Source organism: Sciurus carolinensis, chromosome 3 (genome assembly GCF_902686445.1).
Source record: "Sciurus carolinensis chromosome 3, mSciCar1.2, whole genome shotgun sequence".
NCBI lineage: Eukaryota > Metazoa > Chordata > Mammalia > Rodentia > Sciuridae > Sciurus > Sciurus carolinensis.
Window position 1 is genome coordinate 118,803,476 of NC_062215.1, and position 18,303 is coordinate 118,821,778.

Consider the following 18,303-nt stretch of genomic DNA (forward strand, 5'->3'; position numbering starts at 1 on the left):
CCTCAAGCTTCCAAGCAAAACAGTTGGGGTTTGATCCCCGAATAATGAAATACTGAGAATTTTTTTCCAAGAGCCAAGACCCTACAGGAACCTTCTGGAGGGATTTCAAGGAAGTTGAAAATTGGTGTTCTTCCTGTCTTGCCAGCCTGCCCCTGATGGCTCCTGAACCTCATTCCCAGCTCCCATTTGCTAAAAAATTTAATCAAGAGGACACATTCTCTATTTTGATGTACTTTTTAAAAGAGAGAGAGACATCTAGAGATAATGTGTTTAGATTTAAAATAACAAAGTCTCTATATTGGGACCTTGGATAATTAAATACTATTTTGGGATCTCAATCTTCTGACCAAAAAACCCAATGTTATGTATATTATATCTGTTCTGTCACCTATATAGGTTAATAATAAGACTCAGCCTAATAAAATGCAAAGTCTTTGACCATATTTCAAATGGGAAAAAGTATCACTGTAACTCAAGTTCTCTTAAACCCTTCAGTTAACTAGATAGCGATATATTTCACCAATGCTTTCTGGCCCTTCATGTCCAGGGATGCTCTTTTTAAGTCTCCAGCTGAGAGGTGTGTAACTGGGTGCTGAATGCTTTGTTTCCTTTTTTAGGGAAAGTGCAGGCCACATCACTCCCAGGGGCTGTGACCAAGGGACTGGCCATGTTCCCCACACCCCTGTAGGCTCTTCTGGCCTCAGAGCCTCTCCCACACCGGGGACCCTGTCTAACTTGTTCCCGAGACAATACAAATGACCCAGCCCCAGCAAGGACCTGAACGGAAAGCCAAAATGCGAGCTCTTCCCAAGAAGCGCGTAACTAGAGCCACTTCTCTGAATTCCTGTTTAAATAGTCACACTGTAGCTGGAACCTTCCTGCCAGGCAGCTGGACTTCCCACTCTAACGTCAGAAGCCAGTGGAGTCCCTCAGAGTGGGTTCAGTGAATTCTAAGAGTCACCAGGCTTTTCTGCTTTCACTCAGTTAATTGATTAGACCTAACAATTTCAATGCTAAAGCACATAATACAAAACCAGAGTTCTAAATTGGTGTGTATTTAGCCTTTATTTTCTCACTTCTTTGGAGAAAAAAAAATTCAATCCCTAGGGAAGAAAGGGAAAAGGAGACATAAGCAAGGAAAATCATGGCAGTCAAGGCACAGGGAGTGTGCCCTGCCATTGCCCTGCTAGGAGTGGCCCCTGCAGTGGACATGTGCGGAAATAAGCCCTTTAAGGAAGGAACGTGCACATTTGGGAAGGTTTTAGAGCATGTTCTTCTATTCTGCCCTACAAAGATGGGACAATGGTTTTAAACTCTTTTAGAAAATCGGAGGAATGAGATGAGCCCCTGGAATCTCTCTCTCAGATTTCCACCTGCCCAGCTAAAGTCAGCCTTATCTAACCTTTTCTCAAATAAAGGATATTTGAAGATATGCATAAACCTCAGCCCTTCTGAAGAGCAAAGCCAAGCAAAGGGCACGGGGCTGGCATTCCCATTTCCTGAGCTGCATTTAGAAAGAGATCTTTGATTTTGTGTTTGTGTCATCAGTTAAATAAACCCAAATGGGTCATTTAAAGCAGGAAGGACCTGAAACATGGCTACTAGAAACCAGATGATGAGCCCAAAAAATAGCCCATCACAGGAAACCAGAGCAGAGAAAGACCAGAATGGTCTCTGTGAAGGCTAAGCTACAGGTGTGCACTTCGTCTTGTGTGGTGAGGGTTGTCTCTGAGCACCATCAATGGGTGAAGGCTGAGAGATCTGGGAGATTGAGTCCAGAAATAGTAGGGTCCAGGGCCCAGATTGGTATTCAGGGAGGTTCAAATCCAAATCTGGTTCCTTACCCCCACCCTGCCCACGTACTATCTTTGACCTTGGGGATGTTATTTATACTCCTTGTGCTTCAGTTTCCTCATCTGAAAAATAGGAATATCAACAGTGTACCCCCTATGTTTGGGTAGGTGGGGGTAGAATTTTTCCCACAGGGCTTATTTCATGAGGATTAAATGAATTAATATATAAATCCTAATAAGTTAGCAGTTAAAGACTAATATTATTTACTTTTAATAGATATTAACTAGTATCAGGATTAATCTATATGGGAATCTCATAGGAATGTTGGAAGGACAAAATGAAATAATGTATCTAACATATTTGTCATGGTGCTTAACACATATTAACTGCTCAATAAAGGACAGTTGTGGGAACCAGGCAAAAGTTTGTTTACCAGACCACAGGCAACAAAAAAAGTAGGCAGAGGGCAGAAAATAAGCCTGCTGGAATCAGGACATATTTGAAAGACACAGCCCTGGCTAGGATGACTCAGGCTAGGAGACAAGAAGCATAGAAAGGAGACCAGGCAGGGAGGGGTTAGGAACATAGGCAGACAGCAAAATGGGCACCAAGAGGCCAGTGACTCATTTTGAGAAAAACCTCTGCCCCAACCAGGAAGTCACCAGTTACAAACTTGCCATGATCAGAGACCGATTAGTAGGTCTGGTGGGGCTTTGACTAGAACTAACACTAATAGGACCCATGCTTGATTGGGATGGGGATTCAGACAGAACTAATATGTCCATTTCTAAATGAAAGAGTTTACCACGTTTGGGTTCAGATTCCTGTCAGGAATAGAAAAATCACTTCTATGTTTGCTACAGACTAATAGGTAAGTGAAACTATTATTCAGGAGAATTAGGCACCAACCCACAAATTACCCAGACACTGTCCTCGCCAACAGGGAACACACTAAGGACATCAGTGTTGTGCAGAATCCAAGCTTATTGAAAGCCAGCAAACTGCAAAGATGCCTTTCAGCCTCATAGCAATCTATACTGACCAACCCTTGACCAAGATGTAATTGAGGCCTAGAGTCTTTATTCAAGAAACTGTACACAAGGTTTCCTTGTAATAACGAATTGGTTACCTGACTTCCAGATTTTAAGTGCCCATGGTTTCTCTTTAGTGTACTTTTAAATGCATTTCTATTAGCGTGTGCTTTACAATGGGCAAACATGCTAACAGATTATTGACAATCGCTGAGTAGAATCTACTTTTTATTTATGTTGTGCATAGGTCAAATGCACATACATGAGGAAATATATTGAAATCTGGGGCAATAATGACAAAACCATTCAAAAGCTCTGAAGTTAAGACAGTCTAACCTTGACTGCAAAGCATGTTTTATTTTTCAAGGTTTCCTCACTGGCATTAGGTACCACTCCTCAGAACAAAGCCCTAACTCTGACTCCCTGCTCCTGAAGAAAGCTTGGCTGTTTTTGGATACTTGATGTGGGTCTAATTATTGTGGGGTTTTAAAATAGAACATTCAGCTCAAGTTCAGACAGAACTCTGGTAGGGGAAAAGGACAGAGGCAAAGCTTTGGTCACCTGCCATGACCTCATCAAGAACATCTACCTGTAACTCATTCACACACTGAAACCACCTGGGCTCTCTTTAATATCTCAGTTACCACTCTGTGTATCGCCAGTATTTTAAAAGATGTATGGTGCTGAAAGGGAGAATGTTCATCCAGCTTTATAAACCACAGCAGAATTAAACTCTAACTTGGAAGATGCAATAAGAATGAATGAAATTAAGCATCGGAGCTGGCTTTTCTGAATGAGAAATGGAGATCTTTTCATGCTGCGTTTTGATATTATGAAACTTCTTGAGTCCCAGCCCTTCAGGGGAAGGCAGAATGATTTAAGTCACACTGCTGCTTAGAATGCAAATGAATACAGCCTTAAATTACATATAAAACTGAGACTACTCTGTTTTCTTTGTTTAACAAGAGGTTATAAACTCTTCTGCATGAATGTATGCATCCTGCTGCCACAACTCCTGTATAATATTTCTGTGATAATCAAATCTAAGATGAATTCACAAAAGGTGAGAATGAATAAAACTAACCCTAGGGCACAGCCAAATTAAATTCTTATGATTCATTAAGCAGCTGTTAAAATAACCCACTAAGACTAAGTTACTGGGGTGGAAAGTAGTGTCTCTGCACATCACCAGTGAATTGCTTGAGCTCAGCCTTGCCCAGCAGGTATCCATTTCTGCCAAGAGTCATGCAGGGAGCAAGAGTCTCAGCCTGGAGCTCCTTCATCCCATTAGTTGATGGGATTTTTAGAAGGGATGACATAATCTGGAGATCAAGTGGTTTCTGTGCTGGGGCTCCCCTCTGGCAAAATGTTCTGGCAGAATAGGGCCCGTTGAACTTGCTTTGTGCATGGGTAGTGCGCCATCTCGTGGTTATGTGAAGCCTAACGTGAAGAGAAAGAAAAATGGTCTGTTCTTGTCCCTTCTGCCTCCAGATTCTGTATGACTCCAGTAAAGCAGCAGCAGAGGTTTGACACTGTAATATAATTATTATTTAGGAAACAAAAATGATATATTTTCTTAGAATCATTATGTTGATCACAAATTCTAGTGGGGGTGGCACTGATATTATAGTAATAATTTGAGCTAATAAGTTGCAAGCCGACAGTGTACAAGTATTTTGTTTGGCCCACAGAGTGCTTTCTTCCATTTTAGTCTATTGAGGTATGGTTCACACATGCGGTAGAGAGCATGAACCTTCAGAATGTAGTCTGGTGCTTGATACATTTTACATTGATATATTTTCACATGTATATAACCCACGTACTCATACTCAGATCAAGATATGGAAGTTTCCAGCATCCCAGCAGCCTCATTCCCCTTGTTCCCCTCAGTCCTCCCTCAGAGATGACCGCCATTTTGAACTCTGCCACCAGAGATTTATCATGGCATCATTAAAGTACATACTCCTGGCCCCAAAGCCAAGAGTAAAAATCCGATAGTCACGATTATAATTGTTTGTAAGGTTTCTAAACATTCTGGGTTTACTGTTCTGCAGAGTCCTGGTGTCAATGTTCTCCCTCCCCAGTGGAAATTCCTAATATTTTTCTTACCTACCTTTTCACTGAGAGATACATCTATGCGGTGTAGTGAGCATATTTTCCCAAGCGTTACTGCAAGCAGCCAAAGCAATTTTCAAAGAAATTCTGTGACATCTCAGAGGTGCCACTGACTGTCATGGCCAAGCTGATGAATTCTGATGCAGCATTTCAGAATGGATGTGAATGCCTTATTGCCTGCAGCTGCTTTGACACCCTGTTCAAATTAAGCCAAGCAGTAGCATCTGTCCTGGATTCATAATGGTGAGAAAGGATCTCAGCTTATAATCCACCCAAGCCTACTTTAATAATGAATAGCACAACGCAATCACTGTTGCTATTATACGTAACCACTTTCCATTCAAACGAAACCAAGTTCTTTCTGGACATCAAAATGTATAGTTATATGTCAAGAAACAGCTAGTTTTGAAATAAAGTTGTTATTTCAGAGCTTTCTTGCACATATTTATTTATTGGATTGTTGGATAAGCAGACACACATTCAGTCAACAAACATGGCTAGCAAATACGTTACTTCTAGGCGTTTTGCAAGGTGTCAGACATAAAAGTATAAGGTGTGCTGGTGTTCCCACATTGCACAAGTTGAGCCTTGTTTAGCTCTCTTGTCCCCTGGCCTGCAAACTGGCATTTAAAGGAATCACTGCTTCTCATACAATAAACAAGGCAGCAATATGGGCATTTTCCAAATGTACCCCTTTTCACAAATGGCTTATATTTTTTTCTAATTATTTCTCTCTCTCTCTCTCTCTCTCTCTCTCTCTCTCTCTCTCTCTCTCTCTCTCTCTCTTCACATGTATTTCATGGAGTTAAGTTTGATACCATGAATTTTCCTCTACCATTAAAAGCTCTTGAAACATATTTGATACTTTGACTTCACAATTTCTGAAATTAGAATGAAAACATTTATTAGCCATTCTCTGTTAGGGGATATGTTTATCATTTGCTGTTTTAAAAATGTTTATAGACATTTTATTTGAAATGAAGTCTTTCATTTCCTGCCATACTCTATGACCATGACCAGAACTTCTAGGATAGTGCTAAATAATAATGGCTAAACTGGCTGTCCATGGTTTGCTCTGGATTCCAAAGGAAGTAACTCTGGAGTTTATTAATATACTGGTATGAAAGGATTAAAAATCATAGTCCTTTGAGTCCTAATTTTTAAACATCAAGAGTGAAGAATTCAACATTACCAAGTATCTTTGGGGCAGTTGAAATAATTAAGTTGTACTGATTTGACCAATGGATATGAAAGTTATATTAATTTAATATAAGTCCTTCCTCAGAGTGAATACTATTCTATCATGCATTACTATATTTTAGCAAATTGTCAGATTTAATTCCATACTATTGTTTATCATTTAGGGACATATGTTTGTTACGCATTGTTCTTTAGAGATGACTAGTATAGCGTATAGCAGGATTAAAAATAAACGGTTAATCTTATTCTAATCTATAAATGGGGTTGCTGAAATTGAGGGCAAGGAACCTGTTTTTGTGCATTTTTCTTCCTTTTTTTCTTGACCTCTTATCCCAGTTGCCACAGGGCTCTTTGTGTTTCATGACTCCATGAAGTACTTTCCTTAACCTCTCTCTAAGCCCTCATCACACCGTTTCTTAGGTTGGAATTCTCTGTATTGCCTTCGGTTCTTGTATGAATGGTCCATGTCGTAGATTTGAGAGCTTCTGGTCCAACCCCCTCAGCCAGCAGTGTCCTCCACCTTGCCCATCCTATAGCATCAGATTGGTCCCAGTGATGCGTTGCAGTGCAGCGGTAAAATGTGCTTAGATGAGTTTTCTTGTGACCATCCTGAGACCTCTGAACCAGCCCTGTGACTGCTGAGGAACAGAGCAGGGGAAAAAGCAATTCCAAAATTATGTGAGCGCCATGCTGCTGGGCAGCAGTATAGGTCCAGAAGACGTAAGTTATCTTCTGGGGACGTGGCAGTGGACACAGACGGAGACCCGAGCAGGCTCTAGGACCGGCCCCATGTGTCTGCTCCAGGTGGCTGCTCCATCAAGGGATGCGGGTGGATGATAGAGTGCCAGCTACTTCAAATAATGTCCCCTAACTCATATAATGCTCCTATACACTTTTAAAACTTAACACTTCATTATGCTCTAATTATTTTTGTCTAAAAAAAAATCCTCCGAATACTCATTTCAAGACCTCACTTAAAAATGATGTCTTTCAATTGTCAATTCTTTCCCAGGAAAATTCCCAGACTTGCAAAATTAAGGGTCCTCTAGTTGCCCCACACAGTAGGTATAAGCCTTGATCCCCCACATACCTTAATTCCCACAGTGTGTGGCAAGCAGTTTGCATTGAACTCATGTTTCTGGGATTAATCTTTTTTTCTTGCACAGTAATATTATTGAGTGGTATTATACTTACTGAAGGACCAAGAGCAACTTTAAAAACCATGCAGGTCTTTTAACAAGTAGGTAGATGTAGAATTGCATCCAAAAAGAGTGAAAATGAATGGAAGAAATGGTGACAAAGTGAAAGGGAAATCAAATGACCCAGCAATTCTACTTCTGGACTTTTACCCAAGAGATGTACAATAAAAGACATATTGTACACCCCTGCTCTTAGCAGCATTGTTTAGCCAAAAGGTGGAAGCAACCAAGTGTCTACTGACAGACAAATGGGTAAGCAAAATGTAGCATATACACATAACTCAGCCTTGAAAAGGAAGGAAATCTTGATGCTGGCTGAAACTCGGATGAACCTCGAGGGCATTATGCTAAGTGAATAAGCCAGTCACAAAATGACAGCGATTATGTGATTCCATTCACGTGCAGTGTGGCACCCAGAGATGTCAGGTTCACAGAGATGGTAAGTAGAACGGTGGTTGGCTGCTGGGGGCCGGGGGTTATCAGTTTTGCAGGAATCTCAATTTTGCAAGATGAAGAGTTGTGATGATGGATGGGGTGACCATGACACCACAAGGGGAACTGACTTAATGCCACTGAATGTCACGTAAGAATAGTTAAGATGGTAAATTTCATGTTAATGTATCATGCCACAATTTTGTAAAAAGTGAACAGGGAAAAGTACAGTATTGGAGATAGAATTACAGTGCAAACCAAACCACCCGACCAGTGCTCCAGGGAACAACTCTTCCAAGGACCTGCTCCGCCTTCAGACCATCTTTCCTGGAAGGGAGTGGTTTGGGGAGTTGTTGGCCTTGTGCTTCCGAGATGTCACCAGGGTTTCTTGGAGAGCAAAGTGAAATGCTTTGTTCAGTAATCACTTTCTTCTTCTTCTTAGGGTGTTAAACACCACATTATTTGAGAGCTGGGAGATCGTTGGACCTTACCCTTCCTGGTGGGTTTTTAACCTCCTGCTGTTGCTAATACAAGGGTTGAACTGCTTCTGGTCTTACCTGATTGTAAAAATAGCTTGCAAAGCTGTTTCAAAAGGCAAGGTAAGCTAAAATTCACTTCTGATATGTCCCAGAAAATTTTGTAGGTTGGTTTGTTTTGTTTCTCTGAAACAACTATTATTTCAGATTTCATTGAAATCCATGTCATGTCTTCAATTTGAGCAAAGCCACATAAAAATATAAACTAAATTATTTTTCCCTTTTAATTCACTTTTGAAGTCTTTATATTGCTTTAATGTTGATGCCCAGTGATCTACATGTGCAGGTTTAGTTTTAATGATGATATATTATTTGTTGTGTCCTTTCTCTTCTTCTCTGTCTCCCTTGGTCCTTCTCTGACTATATTTATATGGAACAGAAATTTGATAATTTCTTTCCTTTTTTGAGAAGAGTTACTTGGTGCAGTATGCCAATTTTAAAAAATATCTCCCAAATTGAAAAATAAATATATATAAATGTTGTCCAGCAACATTTAGTTAAATCTCTTTGATTGAAAGTGGACTCATGAGGCTGATTTGCTTAATGCTTCCTTAAAGTTTCCTGAGCCTCAGCCCCTTTGTGTAGAACAGTAACTTTTCCAGATTGTTCTCTATGACATTTTCTTACTTCGTTATTTGTTCTCTTCCTCCTGCCACCCTGGAAGGCTGGGAAGTGGAACCCTTTACATGTAAGTTTCTCATACTTTCTCTTTCCCTTACCTGGGTGCCACGTACCTGTTGCAGGGACCCCCGAATGCTTTTGTTTCATGCATATTGTCTGTCTCATCTGTTAGCACTCACTCGGGGCTTCATGTGAGGCATGGTTTCCATCAGCTACAAAGGACTCTAGGAACAGCTCTGGCAGTGCCCTTTGGTGTGAGCCTGCAGACTGTTAAATTTTGCATGATCCAACAGGGAAGGAGAGGAATTTCTTTCATTGGTATTTAACATGTTGGCCAAAACACAGAAATAGACCAAAGTGAAGTAGGAGAAATAAAACTAGTTGAGGAGTTGGGGAGAGGATCAATGTTTCACAGAACAGAGGCCTGGGCATCAGCTGTCTGCCAGATCTGCACAGCCACAGGCAGCCCTTGGCCCCTTGGCTTCATGAAGCCTCACAGAGCTGGCCCCTCCACCAGGGGAGTCAGGGCATCTAGTCATGTACAGTGAAGCCAGTTCCCACGTAAGCCCAAAATATTTTTTTGATCAATTAATTGTTTAGAAATTTAAGTTTATGTATCCCTGTGACATCTTACACTTTAAAATGAACATGTATTTCTATCAAAAATATTCTTTTTTTTTTTTTTTTTTAGTATGGGGAATTGAACCCTGGGATACTTTGTCACTGAGTCACATCCCCAGTCCTTTTTATTTTTTATTTAGAGACAAGGTCTCAGCAACTTAGGACCTTGCTGAGTTCAAAGGCTGGCTTTGAACTCACAATCCTCCTGCCTCAGCCTCTCAAGCTGCTGGAATTACAGGCATGTACACCCAGCCTAAAAATATCCTTATGCTCATTTGGATACAGATTAAATTAACATGCACAATACCGTCAGCATGATAATAACAAAAGATGCAAGGGGGCTGGATTAAATGACATATTTCTTTATTGCATTGCTGTTTCCACCAGATGTTTCCTCTTCCCTGATTTCTATTCCTTATTATATCTAAATTGTCCTTCCTTTGAAGGTAACATAAGTATAGATTTTTCCAAATGCAATTAAAAATAATCTTACTAGTCATGCAAATGTAAATTCATCACTCTCTGCAACTGGAATTTTCTACTAGCAGCTTAATTTATGACTAATGGACTTAAAAACATAATGGAGATCTACAGTAATGCCGTCTTTGTGACCCGTGTTTTTAAAGCTGGTATCTTCTCAGTCTTGTTGATGTCTCAGCATCTGAGTTCTTTTAGAGTGGTCTGTGTGAGTTCAGTCTCATCTCCAGGGGCACCAGAGTGAGGTTCATTTGTTTGATACTTACTCCACCACTGGTTGGAATGGAGCTGTAGTCCTCAGCATTTACTTTCTCCTGTCCCCTCCTCAACCGTGAGAGATGACATTCTCTCACAGTAATCGTGGCTCCCCAGGTGGTAGATTCCAGGATTCTTAGGTTGGTGTGGTGGCACAGTAGAAGATATGATGTGCAAAAGCCCCCAGTTAATTCTGAAATACCTACCAGAGATGCTGCAGTCTCCCCGACCGACCCAGCCCCTAGGAAATTGCAGGATGCCAGTTTAGGAAAATTCTGTAAAGCTACACCAAGAGGGCCCTTTGACCACCACACTTAAAAATTAAGTGAACTAGGCTCAGTTATTTAAAGATCTTAAGATCTGGGGGGAAATGCTGACCATAATTTAGATTTATGTAATAGGAGTTTCAAGCTCTTTAATTTTAAAAACAATACAGTATTTCCTTAATTTCCTCCAAATAACTTCCTTGCTAGATAGTAGGATTTTTTTCATCCTTTATGGTAACATACAGATTTATATCTTGATCGATTGAAGAAATTGGCACTACTGATTCAAGAAATTGGTCAATTCTTGAGGATCTGGGGAGTGAATTTTTCCCTGGAAATAGCATAAGCTAGACTCACCTAGAAGGTTCTTAAAATGGCTTCTGATGCCATTAGTTGTTATGTGATGTATAAAACAAAATTGCTAATATTAGCATACAGAAAAGCAGATTAGATCATCAAACAGTGCATTACAAAACCAAATGGGAATGATTTTTTTATAATGATCTGAACTAGTGAGTATTTCTATTAGTTGTGGTTAATTGAGAGCTGACTGTAAATAATTCTCAAGGAAAAGAAGTCATTAGAAAGTAAATTGATTCATTTGTACCTGGTTTCTGTGGTGCCATTCCATAGTATAGTATGCCACTTTTGAGTAAGAGCAGGATTCATGTTTTCCATATCCAAAGATACTTTAAAGAGGTCAACAAGTTCAACCTTGTGATTCTTAAATGCACCTACTTTTCTTTATAACTGACTTTGTCACCCAAATTGTATCTCTCCAGTGAAGGAGAATGTATTACTATGGCAATGTTCTTATCCTCTTTGTTTTTTTAACATTTGGATCAGTTTACCTTCATAAATGATTGTATGTGCTTCTGAACATGTCATTTCAACAGGTTTCTTAGAAGCTGGTTACAATCACCTTCTTGTGTCTACAGGTGTCCAAGGATGATCGAAGTGATATTGAGTCTAGCTCAGATGAGGAGGACTCAGAACCTCCAGGAAAGAACCCCCACGCTACAACTACCAATGGGACCGGTGGTACCAATGGGTATCTCCTGACCGGTCCTTGCTCCATGGATGATTAATTACTCGAAACTCTACATCCCGAACAAAGTGAACTGTTTGCTCCTGGAAGTATTTAATAAGTTGCAAATGCAGTTCCTTTCATAATATCTCAGCACCAGAAACAAAAATTAGGATTATCAAAGCATTTTGAATAGTGCACTGCCATATGTCCTGTTTGTGAATGAAGAAGAAATATCATTCTCTATATGTAGGCATGCTGTATGTAATTGACACAAGGGAACAGTATTTGCATTTGTAATGTCTTAGAATATTATTTATTTTTTGTATTTGTTTGTAAATCTGTGGACAAAAAAGGGTTTCCTCACTCCTTTTACTCTCCGGGTTCATGACAGTGAAGGAGATGCTCCATCTGCTTCTACCCTTCTCTCTTGCTGTAGTCCAGTGTGCTGTGAGCCTCAGCTTAGTTTGTTACTTAGCACAAGCAAAACCCAGTGCAAAATTATCCAAGAGCTACAAATAGGTTTGCTTTCTTTGTGTTACTGTACCCATTTTGAAGTTGCCTATACAGCTTGGTGACCATTCTCCAGTGTAAAATATAAAGGATGAACTAGGTTTTTAAATTGTCACTCGTCATGGTCACTTAGCAGTTCAAGTTAAATGAGATGTTATTGGGGGACTTTTTTGAATTTGCATCAAATAGCTTTGGAATAGACTTCATTTCTTGTGCACGCAGCCAAGATTTCTTCACTGAGTGTTGTAGCCATTTGAGCTTTAGCCTTGTAGTTTACAGTTTTTTACTCTCTGTGTTGAGGTGAAGGCTCTGATGCAGAAGGAAGATGTCTCCTTAAGCTCATGGTTACAAATAAAAAAATCACTGTTAACCCTGGGAATTTGTTCAGTGTTCTGGATGTAATGAAGAGAGCAACTGATTTCAACCAGGTTTTGCCACTGCCCTTGTGATTAGCACAGTCTTCTGTCACCTCAGGAGAAAAGAAGCCAAGTGTATTTGGGGACAGAAAAAGGAGTCTTTCAAGAGTTGGTGAGGGCCACTTCCAATGCAAAGCACTTTCTTACAATCAGCTCTCAAGGAAAAGTCTATCTGGTATCTGACTTGATGTTTTTATTTTGCCAGGCAAAATGAAGCCAAGGGAAGACTGGCCCTTTGCTTTTCTCCTTAACCCACAATGACTTTCTTGTTTCTAGAAACTGGGCAGTGTTGCACTCCAAGTCCTTTTTATTTGCTTCTTTGAAGACTTATTTATTTCCAAGAATTTTATTCACATGGAGATATTCCCAGAAAGACGACAGAAAGTCTATTTGGACAATGGCAATATGAGTTATGAGGAAAATTACTGAATTATAAGTCTTCATAAGCATCCTCTATAGCAGTGTTATTTGTTTATGGATAACAAATCATACATGTAAACCAAAGATTTTATCTCTTTTCTTCTAAATTTTAATAAGAGGAAATACAATGGGATAGTAAATACTTATTTTACAAATCAAAAAAGTCATCACCTAAAACAGGAACCCAAGCAAAAATTCAGTAATATGAATGTGAGAATCAGAGCACTGTGAAGACAAGAGCAAAACCTAGAGAGTGCATGTCCGTTGCTCAGGACCATTCACATCTAACTCGTTTTTTTGAAAAACTTAAATCTTTGTGCCCACATTTTGCAACTTGTGAATCTGTAGCTAAAGGATATTCCCCAAAACCTCTCACTGTAATATTAGATCTTTCCCTTACAATACTGTATGTTCGTGGCATGGTCCATAGTAATAACTGAAGAGGCTTGGAAGTATGTCTGTTTGTATAGGAACAGTGAACTAATTCTGCTTGTGGAGCCTTGTCATTTAATTTTATGGGACAGACAAATGTCTAGGAGTGTAATTTGTGGATGGTTGAGATTATAAGACCAGTCATAAAACACCTAAATTACTTAGTCATCAAAATATCTGCTCAAAAGCAGTTTATAAGGAGTAGTATCAGGTGTAGTGTAGCTGAATTTTGAGAAGGTGGAAGTTTCTAATCAACCAAGGCATGGAACATATTCACCTGACTTTAGTGTCTGGGAAAGTCCTCTGCATGGGTGGAATGAACTCAAAAACTACCACATTTCCCAGTTTGAACCATATGACACACTTCAGCACAGGAGAATGGTTTCAGGATCGGCTTGTAGATTAAAGATTTAGAAGAGATGCATAAGATGAAGTAAATTGATTCCTGTCCTTAGCAAAGGCTAATCTAAACAATCTTTTGTTTTTCTCAGAAGTAACTTACAAGGAGGACTGGGGACACTCAGTCTTTCTGACTGATGGGATCAACTTAACACAGTCTTCCACATGTCTATAGATTATATATATATTATATGTATATAATATGTGTATATATATATATATAATATATATATGCTAGGGCAAATTGTTCTTTTGGCTAATTAAAATGGAATGGGTAGGCTTTCTATGGTGTACAAAATGTATCTCTGTTCACTGCTCTCCTATGTTGGCCTGATAAGGCTTGAAGAACACTACATGGGGTATCTTATTCACCTGTGCCAGGCCATAGCTTTTGGAGGTGTATTTTGTAAATTCAGCTGTAGGTTAGTGAAAGTGTTGTTTCTCGTTAATTAGCCTGTGGTGGTGTCTCCTTTCTCCTGGTCACATTCAGACTTTCCCCAGGTACCAAGGAGTATGTAGAAAGGACTCTAGAAAAAGTAATATTTTAATCTCCAATGTAATAGCTTTTCTAGATCTCTTAGTGGGGTGAAAAGTAGAAAATCAAGTAGAATTTGGCCTCGGGTTAATAAATGATATAAAAGTCTGTGATTTGTTGTATGTATATGTATGTTTCTCCAAAAACTGATAAAACCAAAATATTACGAATTCATCTTTATCCATATTCTTGTCATAAAAATCATCCACCATGTACACTCTTCTCCTTTGGTCTTGCTCCCTACACAGCTGAGAGTAGTAGAACCCATTCATTATCTTTGCAACAGGGCCATACATGGTGAAATATAGGTCATAGAGTGCCTGAGGTCACACAGAAGCCAAATATAATTCATGTTTCCAAATTTAGTCCTATGGATATTGAAAGAGTAGAGAAGCAACTATCAGTATTTGGGGTTATTCAAGTGTTTGTTGTAAAAATGCAGATGATTGCCATTTGCCCCAGGTTTTATTAACGTCCTACTCCTGGTGGGCTGTCACACAGATGGTGTCCTGAGCTGCCATCAGAAAATGCCACAGTATCTGACAAAGATGAATGAGGCAGAAAAGGTAGGCAAGAGCAAGATAAGATCAAGTCATCTTTAGTCAAAATGGCAAGTGAACCTCAAAACGTCCAGTTCTGTTGCCAAACTTTCCACTGAATACAGTCATGCACCATATGGTAACATTTTGGCCAATGATGAGCCACATATATGACTGTGAGCCCATAAAATTATAATATAGCCTCAGTGTGTAGGCTGTACTATCTAGGTTTATGTAAGAATACTCTGATGTATGTGTAATATTGAAATTGCCTGCTGACACGTTTATTAGAACGTGTCTCTATTGTTAAGCAAAATATGAATATATTTGATAGAGTTTGAATTTGAGCAAATTGAATTCCTTCTTCTTAGGTAGAAAGGATCTGAATCTTCTACTTTGTATTTAAATATCATGTTGCTTGGGCTTAGTAAAAAGCGGAACTTCATTTCAGCTTCCTAAGTCTTTGCTAAAAAGCTCTTCAGAGACAAATTTATGCCTGCTCATGATGACCCCTGTCTATTCATGATTTTGTATTAGTAGTTAATTTTGTCCCTGTCTTAGAAACATTAATGCCAAAGTTGCCTGCTAATTTAAGTATGTCTTAATTTGAAGTATAAAAAGTAGATGGAATAATTCCAAAGGTTTTATCAGTCTGTGTGATGGTGTCAATATATCCAGAGAGATTTCAAGAAATCATTTGGAAATAAAAGGTTAAATGTTTACATTTCATGTGATATTTGAGTTCTTAAGGTTCTAATAAGCTTGCTAATTTCCTTATCTTTGACTGCTTTCTACTTTGTAGTTAAATAATAATAGCCCAGAAATGTTCCTAACATCCCAATAAGAAAAAAAAAAAAAAATCAAATCAGATCTAAGTCAGCCTGATGAGAAATGATCACATGGCACTTTCAGGTTTAAGTAACTTGTTTGCAAAAAGATGCAGGGAGCTCTAGTTGTGTTGCCCTTGCTATCTAGCTGGACTCAGAAGGAATAATCACAAGCAGTTCATTAATCCCAGTTCTTTATTTTGGCAGGGGAGGTACCAGCGATTGAATTTAGGGGCTCTCAACCACTGAACCACATTTCCAGCCCTATTTTGTATTTTATTTAGAGACAGAGTCTCACTGAGTTGCTTAGCACCTCACTTTTACTGAGACAGGCTTTGAACTTGAGATCTTCCTGCCTCAGTCTCCTGAGCCCCTGGGATTACAGGTGTGTGCACCACCGCACCAGCTAATCACAGTTCTTGGAGAAAAGGCAGCAAGATATTTTTCTTAAATAAAGATGTCCCCAGAATCAGTTGAGGTCTCTCTTGGAATGAAACTGTGCCATTCTCAGGTTGCTATGCAGTAATTAGCACTAGTTCTTTTGCCACCTTTTACTTCTTCCTAGTGATAGGCCAGAGAAGGTCCCTAGGATTTTCCTTTGTGTGCACAGCACCTCCCACCCCTAGGGAATGCTCAGAGGGTACTTAGGAGCCCTGTCCACTCTGCTATTTCAACTCCTCTAATAAATTATTCAGAGGTAGCATACCTGATGCTGCTTTTCATGGAGAAAATTGTATTGGAGAATATTAACACTTCACAAATATTGTTAATGAGCTCTGCAGACATCCAAAGGAGGACCTTGGTCCTTTCCAAGTATTTCCAACTTAATTTCAACCCAAAGCCTTTGAAAGAAATGCACTACCAAATGGGCACACAGGAGACCCTGTGTCAAAGAAACTTCAAAAGTCTTTTCATCCAGATGTCTCCCCAAAACTGGGCATTCTCAGGATTGCCCAGGAAGTTAGCCTAAATCTGTCTTGTTGATCTCATTTACTCACGTTCCTTTCAACCCTCTGGAACTCTCCATGAAAGGAAGCCAAGAGGTTGTCATTGTTCTGCTTTTGATTTTTAAATAGCCTTTGCATCAACTGTGTACTCACCCCTCCTCCTGCCTGGTCCCATTTTTCTCAAAAAAGAGTATTGTGCACATGTGTGCATGCTTCCATAACACAGGTCCATGAGAGCTAGGTTTCCCAGGTCAGTTGTGTGGCCTGGAAACCAGGGAACAGTGGCTGGTAGTGTGGTTTCTATGTCAGGTGAAAATCACATTTTGTTCTTTTTTTTTTTTTTTTTTTTTTTTGTCCTTTTTATCTGCAGCAATTATTTTAAACTCGTAAAGCTGCCCTTAAAAAGCGAAAGAGTTTCAAAGATGAGCTGACAAAAAAAAAAAAAAAATTAGCTCTGTAATAGGAGCAGTTATGTGATGATTCTGGAACTTTATCTTAGAGCTTCATTAATTTAAACATAGAAGACACCCTCAAGTTTGATTTCCCAAAGTTTCCTAAAGCCCCTCAGCTCCTTGCTTGAGATTGTCATCAACTCTGCCCACATAATAGTCATTTACCTCCACAGCCATTTGTTGTCATGGAAGAGGGTGGTGGTTAGTTTTTGGATTTGATTTTTTTTTTTTCAATTTTCAGTGAGAAATAGGATAAGTAGCAGAAACCTTACTTGTTTTCTTAGAACAATTCAATGCTTGAGCATCTCTGTCAGAAATGGAATGATGTACTGTTAGCCAATTAGAATTATTTCATGTATTGTTATTGTGTTTTGCTGATTTTTATATGAAAATATAATTATTCATTCTTGATCTCTGGAAGCAATCATTATTATGAGGATCATTTTACTTTGGAAACACTTTCATAATAAAGATAAGTCTTAAGAGTTCAGTGTAAGTGTCCTTTACTGAAAGTGCTAACCAGCTCATGTTGGAAATACATCACACCTTCCTGGCTGGGGTTATATCAGGGCTCATGTCTTCCCAGTCATTTCACACATGCCTCCTCAAGTCCATGATCTCTACCATCACCAAAAGAGTTGTGTTATGTTACAGCCCAAAGCACATGAAACTGCCCCTCTTCATGTTGTCTCAGAGGAGCTTACTGATGGGGGCCTGCACCCCACATTGTTAGACTTTTATCCTCTCTCTCCATCTTTGCTATGAAACTCTGTCTTCCTTAAGCAACTCTTCTCTTCTGAATTCATGTCATCTAGTATCTCAAAAACCTTAAACATAACACAAAAATCCAACCAGACACTCCAGTGCCACCACCAGTATTATAAAAAAATGAAGCAGAAACCCCATTTTTAAAATCTTATATTACAACCACTCCCAACAACAATCTGATTGTAAGCATAAGTTATTCTAGTAAATGCAACCACTAAAATTTCTGTGAGGCACAAAAAGATATACCATAGGAAAATGCATCAACTGGGAAACCATAAGCTCTTCCAGTTCTGTAACAGGATAGTCTTAACACTGGGAGCGTCTCTCCCACATGGCCACGATGCAACCCAGCTTCTCTTTGGCCTCTTCCTTATTGCCAGGGCTGCCATATCCAACCCAGGCATATGTTATTTCTTCCCCCTGATTCTGTTTCCACCAACCCTGCAATTGCTTCTGCAGGAAGAGTAGCAACAACACCATC

The 18,303-nt window shown here is 39.4% G+C and overlaps 1 protein-coding gene across 2 annotated transcripts in view; it reads left to right on the forward strand.

Annotated features, from left to right (window-relative positions):
* Nucleotides 1-17,539, forward strand: part of Cers6 (ceramide synthase 6) — a 285,000-nt gene extending 267,461 nt beyond the window's left edge. The window contains exons 9-11 of one of the 2 annotated variants that reach the window (XM_047545166.1): nt 8,214-8,370; nt 8,972-8,995; nt 11,486-17,539. In XM_047545166.1, the coding sequence (XP_047401122.1) occupies nt 8,214-8,370; nt 8,972-8,995; nt 11,486-11,635 (331 nt within the window). In that variant the 3' untranslated portion in view covers nt 11,636-17,539. The remainder of the gene's footprint in view (nt 1-8,213; nt 8,371-8,971; nt 8,996-11,485) is intronic. The other variant, XM_047545167.1, reaches the window with a different exon arrangement.
* Nucleotides 17,540-18,303: the final 764 nt, after the last annotated feature.